The 12,590-nt window shown below is 26.6% G+C and overlaps 1 protein-coding gene across 2 annotated transcripts in view; it reads left to right on the top strand.

The window, feature by feature from the left end:
- Nucleotides 1–12,590, top strand: part of LOC105258909 (orexin receptor type 2) — a 32,669-nt gene that overhangs the window by 17,243 nt on the left and 2,836 nt on the right. The window contains exons 3-7 of one of the 2 annotated variants that reach the window (XR_003123450.1): nucleotides 7,662–7,809; nucleotides 8,314–8,532; nucleotides 9,388–9,547; nucleotides 10,755–10,867; nucleotides 11,977–12,276. Coding sequence is in view for 1 of the 2 variants with exons in the window: in XM_025412900.1 (XP_025268685.1) it covers nucleotides 7,662–7,809; nucleotides 8,314–8,532; nucleotides 9,388–9,547; nucleotides 10,755–10,867 (640 nt within the window). In the remaining variant the exon portion in view is untranslated. The remainder of the gene's footprint in view (nucleotides 1–7,661; nucleotides 7,810–8,313; nucleotides 8,533–9,387; nucleotides 9,548–10,754; nucleotides 10,868–11,976; nucleotides 12,277–12,590) is intronic. The other variant, XM_025412900.1, reaches the window with a different exon arrangement.

The raw sequence follows: 12,590 nt of genomic DNA, 5'->3' as shown, positions 1-12,590 counted from the left end.
CAGAATTTTTAATTATACGTCATAACAAAGTAATGCCAAAAAAAATGAAAATTTAAATGTCAAAAAAGTATTTGCACATTTGTGATTGCCATAGTTAATATTAAATTGTTTGCTTCAAAGGCGTTATTGAGATAATGTAAACAGAATTTGTTTATATTTATTTATATTTTACTCCCGATTTATCTACGAATTTATTCTATGTTTACATTTTATAGAAAAAATATGGTTGGTAAAATTAGTGAGATTTCTGTATCCGTGCGAGACAGAGTTATTTTTTTATATAAACGTGGTCAAAGTTACAGAGAAATCGGTAAAACATTGAGTTCTCAACAGTGCGATATATTATTAAAAAATGTGATATATTATTAAAGAAATTAAAAAATATGAAGAAACTAACAGTACAGAAAACAAACCGAGATCAGGTCGGCCAAAAATACTCACGACTAGAGAATTCTAATAATATATCATCTCTGTATGTAATATGCTACTTATGGACACAATTTGTATTTACATATTATTCCTTTGAATAAAATTTGTGAACATATTTAAACATATTTTTGCGAATAAATAAAAATCATGATGAAAAAATAAAGAATAAAAAATCAAGAAAAAATTGAAAAGACATCGGATAATGTCAGAGTAAACAAATATTTAATTGTTATAATTATTTTTTTAAATATTAATTACTTTTTAAAAATTGCTTTATATGATTTGAATATATTAATATTTTCTAGATCAAAACGTTAAATTCTATACCTATGCTATTGCATATACATATCGTATCGATAAATGTTAAATTATTATTTATCTTAAATTTGAAATAAACCGAAAAAATAATTGAAAACTTATTTTACGAATATTAAATTTAGGAATTATGTATCTTGATAACGTTAATTCTCAAAAAATTAAATTTAATATCAGAATTTAAATAGGAGTAATTATTTATTTTGAATGTCTAAATGAGATATACGTTTTTATGAATAAACATGTATTATATCTCTCAATGTCACATATAAAAAAAAAATACGTTCATAAATGAGAGTGTATAACAATAGTTGTTAAAATAAAAATGAGTGTTTACTTTTTCTAGAAATGAATGACAGAACGAAAAAACAATGTCCCTGCAAGCTGTGCAACTGCAAATTGCAGGGAAAAGAATCTTTTGTCTGCGACTGCATATTTTAAAAATGTGAAATTCAATCTCGTAAATTTGTACGTATACTTCATTTGTGCAAACATTAGCCATATGTTACAAATAATAAATTTGACATTGGTGCAGCAATAAATTAACTTTTGATTATATGCCATGAATTTTTTGATGAATAAAAAGAATTGTTATTAAATTAACAAAAATACATAGTTTCTTTTTAATTATTAAAAATAATCATTGAATTTTAATTTATTCTAAAAATATATTATTTTCAGAAATAAATTCACATCTACAGATCTCCTTTCAAACACATTTTACAGATCCAAAAATCCTAAGAATCAATATATAATGTTTAATATGTAATAATTTCGTTATTTAATTATTTGACATCATTACTGAGGGGGTGTGATAAATTCTACACAAAAATAATATGTATTTGCATCACGATTCTATATGAAATCATACACGATATGTTTACACGATATGTAGGATCAGCTTTGTGAGACAGTATACAATGTATCATCTGCTTGGACGATCAATAAACGTAATTACATTATCTTACAATATGTAGTTGCTTCCTATTGTCCATCTCATTAGACTTTATTCATGACAATATCGTAGATCATAGCTTTAAAACAATATATACATGCAAGTAATATCAAATATATAACAATATACATATGTATGACATTCTTCACGAGAATCATCAGGTAGGATAATAATATTAAGATATACAAAAGGGGAGACGAGATGAATATATCTTTTCTTGACGATGGAATAATATTAATAAAAGCTTTACTTATGTCGTTACTCATGACAAATTGCGTAAGATTATTCTATGCAGCACTACAAAAGGTGCGCAATTTTCATAATATAAGGGCGCGAGATTGAATTTCACATTTTTAAAATATGTACTTACGAAACGAAAAATTTTTTTCTCTGTAATTTGCAATACACAATTTGCAGGAACATTGTTCTTCCATTATTCATTTCCAGAAAAAATAAGTACACATTTTTATTTCAATAACTATTGTAATATATTTTTCTCATGAACGTATTCTTTTCTATTATATATGTGATGTTAACAGTATATGGTTATTCGCACATTTATTCGAAAATATATATCTCATTCAAAATATCACATAAGATGTAGATTGCAATTTTGAAAAATCCATTTAATATTGCAAAAACATTTTCTTTCTACTGAATATACAATTATTTTAATTTTACGAAATAAATTATTTATAAAAACAATAAAGTCGTTCAATTAAGTAAAAACTGCGTAAAAAAATTTTTTTGTTGAAACATTATACAATATGTTATAATATAAAATTGCATAAAATTGTTATACTTTCCGTTACGTATATAATTTGACTGATCATCTTCATCGAAATGAAGGAACGCAATATTGCCAACAACCGTACACATATTATTGGTTTTGCGAAGAAAACCACAACTTAGAACTTCTTATTTTTTACTTTTCTTAAAATGAAATAAAGTCACAAAAGATCTAAAGTTATATAAGAAAAAAATTATATAAAACAATTTAATAACAAAAAATAATTTATTTTAAATATAACTTTAATTTTGCGAATCAAAAAGCTATGAATTATGATAGTAGTTTTTTCAAGAATATCTTATATAGATTTATATAGAAAACGGTATATATCATTAATCAGTAATAAAAGAAGAAAAGTAATTATGAGAAATTCAACAAAACGGCAGATTTATCCAAGCAAGAAAATGATGAGTAAGAAGTATTCCCCGAGAAATTATATATCATTGCGTTGACACGTAAAAGCGTATAAAATTGCAGCAATTTCATTTATATAAATAGCTTGATTAATCATCTGAATCGAAATAAAAGAGTTTACGAATGTGTGATAAAAGAGTTCAACGAATGCGACATATATTATAAAAAAAGTATATCAAATTATATGAATAATAAGAGTAAAATTCTGCAATAAATAATAGAAATATTATACATTTTTCTCTTTTATATTGTTTCTAATATTGTTTGTAATTCTGTAATATTTTTTACAGAGCACGTAATATATTATGTTGTCTAATACACAACTAAAATATTAATCAGAACATATTCGAATCATTAAAAATGGATTCTTTATTAAACTTCAGACAAAAATATGTGATTATAAAAAAATGTATTAAAATATTGATTGTTATTGAGTTACTAGTGATCGAAAATGAAATTGTCTTTTCGCGACTTAAGCTTTAATGATGCACGTTAATAAATAAAGAATTTTATTTCTTTTATCTATATTATTTTATATATTACCTATATTTTATATATTATCTATATTATTTTATATATTATACTTTTATATATTACCTAATTTCAAATAAAATTTATTTTGTCAAATTTTTTATTCCCAGTCGTAATTATAACAAGATATTTGATATTGAAAATTAAAAAGATGAGATATATTAAAAATTTGAAATTCAAATTTGGCTAAGAAAATTCTACTTCTTTTTAATATGTTATTAATGTAATATATTTTAATGATATATTATACGAATACACTTAGAGTTTAATCCATCTTTGAAAAGCATGTAAAATATGCTTCTTGCAAGCATACAAGGACAATATTGTGCACTCAAGATCTATGAATATCGCCACATCAAAGGATCTATCTAAGGACGTGTAATTATAGCTAAAGGACCAATAGTTCTATGCATTGGATCCATTGGTCCTATAACGAATGAAAGATCCTAAACTTTAATGATCTGTAAATATCGAATAGTACAAAACAGAAGATACTGTTGTGAATTTAGTACTACTAATGTATACTAATTAAGGTCAAGGTGATCACTAGAACTGATACACTTCTTCCTACGCATTTTAGAAATGCGCATAAATGCCAAAAGAAATGTTAGAGTGAAATATGTAAGGATAATTGGATTTGCTATGGAAAAAGATTAAAAGCGTCATTTACTTTCGTTATTTACTTTCGTAATTGCGGATAATTTCTTTCTTCTTTACATTATTGAAAAAATTTGAAAAAAATATGTACTTTTAATATGGAAGAAATATCGTAAATTAAAAAAAAGCATATACATTTAAAAATACTAAAAATTATTATACATCTAAAAATATTAAAAATACTAAATTATTTGATCATTAAATGTATAAAAATGCTATTTGTATTAAATCATCACATCGTCTAAATGGAATTTGAAAAGAGACCGGAAGACCGGAAACCACGTGCAAAGTTATTCATACTTCTTTAGAGCGGATATATTAATCCAATCTTGCAGTTTGAACGCACTTCGAATTATCGCATTTCCTCGTTACGATAATTAGATCGATGAAAATGAATTGATGAGAAACGAGTTGTTGCGTTCGATGCATGTTACTTGTTAAATTATCTTTTAAAATTGATTAATTTCTTTTGATGCTTTATCATAATACATATATCTCTTTCTTTTCCCACAGACACATCCTAATATATATTTAAAAATTCTCTAACAAAATTATATTTATACTGTTGAAGTTTATTATAGGTTATATTAATATTTATGAAATAATTATATTGAAAATAAAGGTATAAACCGATATAAAACTAAGATGATAAGCAGATAAAAGATTCTTTTAGAAATTAAATATAAGCATTTATTTTTCGGAACAATTCTTTTTTATTTGATTAAATTATTCTCTTGTTGAAATACTTTGTATAAAGATTATGTTTCATGTTAATTTCAAATTTGCTTTCGTAGATTAAGAAAAGTAGTTAGTAGTGTTGAAGTATCCTTACATGGATCGATAATTATCAGTCAGGTATAATCGACGCGTTCTCATTTGCCAGGCGTATAATTACGCCTCCGCTTCGATTCGTATGCAGCGTCATTTTTCTTTCGCGACATTTAAATTGTAGCTAAGTCGAAGTTCGTGCCGCACAATGATGGTAAACATCCGCGAATCGTTAGAACGAGAGCGAGAGATTTCTCATAAAAAAAAAAAAGAAAAAAAATGAGGAGAAGAGTAGAGAAATATGGCACAGGTAAATGCATAAATTCGCGATGTACTGCGACATGCTATATCAAAAACGTGAACTCCGATGCGCCCGATGTGATATTTTACACGCAATATCTCTATCCCGGGATGCGATCAATCGCGATGAATTTTTCAGAAAGATATTTTGACGTCTTCTGAAACGTGCTGGTTCATTTCGCTTCTGGTTTAGAGCGTAATGAAAGAATTATGTCGCAGTTCGTTAATACGTGGCATACACGACATGGACAAATCGCCAAGCTTTTCAAATTAGAGCAATCTCGATTTAAGCGAAAGCTATATTTCATACCTGTGAAAATGAGTTTCTTGATTGATGTAGAATATTATTAAGAAAATAAGAAATCGATCGCTAAAATTACATTTCATGCAGCACCTGTATTGTATATTTATTTATTATTTATTATATATAATAGAATTTACGAACAAGTTTATTTTAATCGCTTATAACGCAAAGACTTTTGACATTTTAATAAAGAAAAATAAATTTCACATTTACGTCAAGTAATACATCTTTAAAATTTTATAAAATGTACTCTATACATAAAATTCAAATATATCAAATATTATTATGTAATTATTAAATATTTTTTCTTATTTATTTATTATCGAACAATGAATTCTAATTGTATCGATTGTCATACGGTTTTCGATTATATATTAATCTTAATTAATTAGTTTAAAGTTCCAGAAATTTTCCATTTTAAACAAAACCTCAAGAAAAATTCGTTGACAATTTTTATAAAGAATTCATTCAGATTAAAGAAATGTGACGTCATCGCGGAAAATATCACGTGTATCATATACCACGCATGCTGTTTTTATTATCGAAAAAATTACGTGCGCTAGCGTGACGGATACAACATCTACGAGTGCGAACGGCAAGTGATAACCGCGATTTAATTAAAACGTGCTACATTGCCATATATATATGTTGTAATGCGAACGTTAGCGAAATTGTTTCGTGTCAGATACGGGATTTAAAAAAAACGATATAGCTCATATTGTTATAATGCACGTACTAGTTGAATGAAAAATGTTATAGTTATTTAGTTATTTACTGTGTGCGTTTGTCTTTTACATTTGCAAATACTTATTCATAATTATTGATCAAAATATCGGATGTTACATTAATTATACCTAATAAGACACATACATACACACACACACTCTCTCTCTCTCTCTCTCTCCAACTTTTTCTTTCTCTTTTTCTCTTCCCTTGAATCATTTAATTGAAAAAAATGTATATTTATATTTATCTATATTTTTTGTATCATACTATTTTAAAATGGTTTTAAAACGAAAAGAAGAAATCGGATAAACTGCATTGAAGAGAAACGACATAGCCAGACAAACGAAATTGAATTTCAATAATGCACAATTCTCGACATAAAAAAAAGCTTATGTATATTGAATTCGAATTCAATAGAGGTGAACTCATTCGTATTGATTTATATTTTTTCTAGTAATTTTGAATTCACTATCTCTGTGTTATCGTTGAATCTTTAATTTAAGACAATAACCGACATTTAAAAAATTCCACGAAATTTCTGGATTAATTTCTTCAATCATTTATTATCCGTTTAAAAAGCAATCATTAATTTTATTTATGCAAGTAGTTCGTTGATATTATTTATTTTTTAAATTGTGAATTTTCTATATTTAATGATTATTTTTTATGTTTCCAATTTGAAAAAAATATTCCGATTTTAAATCTATAAGTAAGGTAAAGAACATAAAGAGTATAATGCAATTTGCAATTTTCAAACTAGCTTTAGTCAATCGATTCACTTGTGTTTGACAATCACAAACGACAAAGCAGTAACAGCAACTAGAAACGATCTCTTTGATAAATCAATTGACAGTTTCAGACAGAGAGAGAGAAAGAGAGAGAAAGAGAAAGAGAAGGAGAGAGAGAGAGAGAGAGAGAGAGAGAGAAAGTTTCTCGTTGTTAAGCAGAAAGACGCAATGAGAAGATTAGAAACGTATTGCGACTTGCAAACCTGCGTATCTCATTAACCCTTTTCAATCTTGTTTTCTTGCACCTTTATTTATTATTCATATTCTCTTTGAGGTTTGAGCATTTAATATGTTAAATTAGACTTGAATGGAATATAAGAAAATATCCTTAACATCATTTAAATTTATTTATGTAATAAACAAAAATGAATAAATTATCCTAGAGAGATCTTAAATGCATCGCGTGGGAATTGGCGACAAGTTAGGAAATAGCGAGAAAATGCTGAAACATTTTGATAAAGAATGAAAAACGCGGCTAAATATCGATTATTTAGTTTTAATAATGTAATAATTAAAAATAGTATTCTTTTATATCTTTTTTTATCTTGGTTGTTAATAATATCTTCGTTGCAATTGATTTTTGTTTTAAATATGGTTTTATGTTGAAATAAATATGTAGATTTATATAAATATTATAGAATTGGTAATAACAATAATAAATTTAACTCGATATTTATGTTCCAGACAGTATCCGTGACTGTCAGCATTCTGACGTTGACTTTCATATCGATCGACCGATGGTATGCCATATGCTTCCCATTGAGATTCAAATCTACGACAGGCCGAGCGAAAACTGCTATCATAATAATTTGGCTGATAGCGCTGCTTTTTGGTAATTACTTATAAACAAGTATTTCTATTGGATACAAGAAATTATTTTAATTACTTATTGATGAATACATGTATTAGAATATGTTAAAAGCCATATTGTATTTTGTTAGTTTTGATAAGGTACATTAAATAATGTCATTTCAAATAATTAATAATTATTAATAATTATTTACTCTAAGCAATTGATAATTAGTCTGCCTACATGCAGAATATCTTAGATTGGCAAATGGCAGATATGAAAAATGGGTTATGTTGCCTGTAAACTAGAATTTCGCCAAACTTTTTATATCCAAATGACTCAAAATTCGTTATTGATCAAATATATTTTCGTGAGAAAAAAATTAATTGCAAATTATTATAGGAAATAATGTGTTTACTTCATGTCAATTCTAGGCTATCTAAACTTTCTAGGCTACTCATTCGCATTAATTTTTTTCTAACAATATTTCTATTTACAAATGAAGTGAAAATACCATTTTATCAATGTCACGTGTTTTTCGATCAGATATTCCAGAATTACTGGTGTTGCACATTGTACCGTCAAACAGCCGGGTGCAGACTATATTATTCACGCAGTGTGTTTGGTCGTGGAGTCAAGAAAGTCAAACTACCTTTACGATTGTCAAACTGATATTTCTGTACACCGTGCCATTACTTTTTATGAGCATAGCATATTGGCAGATTGTACGTGTACTTTGGAAAAGCGATATTCCAGGACATAATTGTAAGTAAAAAGTTCTTATAATTATTCCTATTATCAATTGCCTAATCACTTGTAGATAATATAATACATTTTTCTAAATTTATTGCAAATTATTTCTTTAAAAAAGAAATAATCATATTTCATATTTTTATTATATTAAAAACTCTTGTCATAAAAATAAAGAAATGATTTATTTCGCTTATATTAAAGTAGTTTTTTTTTATTTTTTTAATCCCATTCAATGATATATTATACGTTTCAAAAAATGTTTGTGTGGTGAGAATATAAAATATTAATAAATAAAATTTGTTTTAATTGTGAAAACATTTCTGTAAAACATTGTATAACCATTAGAATATAAAATATTTTTTGACAATTCAAGAAAACTTCTGTACAAAAAAATTTGTCTTTTCGAAGAAATAATGCAATAATAAATATTTACGATAAGAGCTGCTCAAATATATATAAACATTCATATAACATTCAATTTAAAAAGAGAGAGTTGTAACATAAACTCTTATTTTGCTTTTTTTAAAGAATTCAATAATATGTTACTCACCAATAATTTGTTTGAATTCCGATAGTAAAACAATATAAAGACATTATTTTAAAAATAAACAAAGTTTATAAATTTTAATATTAAAATTAAAGATGATACAATACATTCTGTCAATATATTCTGTTTCTAATCTGTTAAAATTTTTATTAAACTTTGCCAAAATTTTAGATAGATATAATTCGAATAGATATTTTTTATTGAGACTAGAAATAGAGTTCAGAGAAGAAATAATTTTTCAAATATATTTTATTCCAAATTATTTAAAATATATAATGATTAATTAACTGATCATCAATTTTTATTAAATTTTACATTAGTATCTACTAGAATCTGTCATTCCACTGAAATTCCACTATCGAGGAGTGGAAATCCAGAGGGACAATTGAGATCTCGACGGAAGGCGGCAAAGATGTTAGTTGCCGTAGTTATTACATTTTCAATATGTTTCTTCCCAGTGCATTTGCTCTCCATTTTAAGGTATATTTCGCGATTTTGCGTATTTTCGTTTATTATAATAATGATTAACATGTGATTAACACATTGTATTGAATTTCATTAATGCATATCTTATGTAGATGTTATATTGAAATGTTTATTAAAATGTTGTCGCTATTCAATATTAAAATTCATGTCAATCAATAAATCAGAATTTTCATTATATGTCAAAATTATTTTAACATATAATACAACAATAAGTTTTAAGCGCTATATACGTTATCAATATTATTAAATTTGATAAAATAATATCAAAGTAAGAATGAGATAAAGAAAATATATATTATTAAATAGAAATTTTTTTATTAAATAGAAATCAGAAGATAATCACAATCATCTATCTTGTACAATTTTAAAAATGTTTTATTTCAAATTCTACATTGTAGATAATCTTGTAAATAAAAATAGTACATTTAAAAAGAAACCAAAAACACGAAATGTATGTATAGTGACAACCAAGAATTTATAATATTTCCAATTCCTCAAAAACATGCAATTGCTTCAGACTAATAAATTTTTTTCAATATGATGTAAATTCCTTTTTTATTCGTACTGCATTCGTTATTCTCTTTGTACTTTTATCATTGATAATTTATATACAGAGTCTCCCAGATATGACTATTTTTTATTCATAAATGTTTTTCAGTTTAAAGTGTTTTTTTTTTTAGAAAAATTTTATCATTTATTATATATATTCAAATTTTTTCAATCTTCAATATTACATATCTTTATATAATTTTTAATATGCACAGATATATTAAAATAAAGTTTATTAAAAAAATAAGGTAAATTCACAAAAATTAAAATAACTTTTCAGTATTTCGTTTATAATTTAAATGTAATCTCTCAGCTACTTTTTACTAAGAAAATATCAATTTTTATATTAATTAATAAATTGTCATTAAACCGTATATAAAAGATAACTTGCTAAGTCTAACACTTTCTATGTAAGAAAAGATGAAGAACAAAGATAAGATAAATTATTTTTATTTTTATAAGAGATAGAAAAAATCAGAAATAGCAAAATTAAATGAAAATTTAAACATATTTGTTAATTTAAAAATTAACAAATTTTTTAACAATATATACGACAATGTTTAACGAGAATAAACATTCTTTGATCGACTTATTCTTCATATAATAATTTATTTATATCATATGTGACATATTATAATTTATATTGTTTTAGATGTACTATGGCATTACCGTCAAATCAATGGACGATCGCGCTTAGTCTAATCGCTCATTGGCTATGCTATTTTAACAGTGCGGTAAATCCTGTCATTTACAACTTTATGAGCGGTAAGATCTGGCAAATACGACATTTTTAATGCATGATTTGAAATTAATCTCAAACATCGATAAAGAAAATTGACTCCATTTTCGGCAAATTTATTCCGAGATATATCCTATATGGAGTACATAAATATATGGTAATATTTCTCGGTATATTACACAAGATTACCGAACGTATGGAGTGACTTATATTAAAATGCATGACGCGTCAGACGTAGGCAATGCTCGCACGAACCGTTGTGTCGGCTGCTGTATTTTCGTGTAATACAGGTCTATTTTTCACGAAATTAGCTCTGGCGGCAGAGGTTGTCAAAAATCTCAATTATTTTCCCCGTTTCGTAAAAAGATCGCGATGCTTCTCTAGACAAACTCGCGCGATTATATATGTCACGATTATATATGAACGAAATAAGTAAGTTTTCTAGCAAACTATACAATTTAATTAATAAGATTTTATTAATCATAATTGAACTAATCTTTTGTCTATCATTTTTTTACTGAGAAAACACGAGAAGAGGGATGGAAAAAGACATGAATATTTCCATGAATTCCTTCATCAAATTCTTATTTTTTTAATATATTATAAATAATCAGATATTTATTCATAAATAATAGAAAAGAATTGTAATTCTGAAAATTATTAAGTCTGATAAACTACTTCCAATTTCGAAGATTAGCGATTTATATAAATTTAATCCACGTTGTTTCGGCTAATATCTACAAAGATTATAAGTTTTAACTCTCAATTTATAGACTACGCGGGCGGATCCATTAAGTCTGTATATATTTCCGCGAGAATATGCTTGATTAAAACAACAAATACTTGAGATTTCACAGTATATTTCATCTTATACATACATACGTACATATAATGTCGTTAAGTTTTATTACAAATTTGGGAATTACATTAGAGATTAAGGAATAACAGAAACGAAGAGAGCATATTATACGAGCGAAAGCGGATATAGATTTAATGGATCTCAGACGGCGTTTTACGAAGATTAAGACGGAACCCGAGATTAAATAAGGTCACATATGCATATATGCATATATCCGACCACTAATGAGCTCGCCAAATCGAGCCATGCGGAATTATTCGGTGCTCTACTTTGCAGGTAAGTTCCGGCAAGAGTTCCGTTGTAGTTTTCGAAAGTGCGGCTCGTCGAGCAAACGGATGATTACGTTGCCGGCCGCCCATCGGCATCTGCTGTCGTGCAACGATGAATACACGAGGAGATGCCATACGAGCTTGCGAGACCGACCATTTTGACACACGGCAAAACAAATAACGAAATCGACGAAAATACATCTTGACGCACCTGTACAAACGAGTGTCGAGGCCGAGACCGCATTCGACATCGGAATGAGAACGGACTAGCATATCGATACTCTTTAAATCGATCGTGTGCTTTAGGGTGAGCTATAGTTACTGTCCCCCCCTCATCTATTGCGTTAGATACGAATGAAGTATTATATTATTGAAGATTCTATTAAAAAACTTATTTAAGTTAATAAGCACAAATTAAAGAATCTTGACATGTGAGATAGTAAAAATTGTCCAGACTTAGTTATACAAGATACAAATGCATCGTATTAATTAGAATAATCATGAAATTATTACTTCATAGTATATCATTCTTAAATATGAACCCAGCAAATACCAAATAACAGTTATATAATTATTAGTTATAATTTCCTACTCAACAATATAACTATTTCACAATACTTG

The sequence above is a fragment of the Camponotus floridanus genome, unplaced genomic scaffold (genome assembly GCF_003227725.1).
Source record: "Camponotus floridanus strain SB8 unplaced genomic scaffold, Cflo_v7.5 scaffold59, whole genome shotgun sequence".
Taxonomy (NCBI): domain Eukaryota; kingdom Metazoa; phylum Arthropoda; class Insecta; order Hymenoptera; family Formicidae; genus Camponotus; species Camponotus floridanus.
The sequence above is the reverse complement of the archived record's forward strand: the minus strand, read 5'-3'. Positions and strand labels throughout refer to the sequence as shown.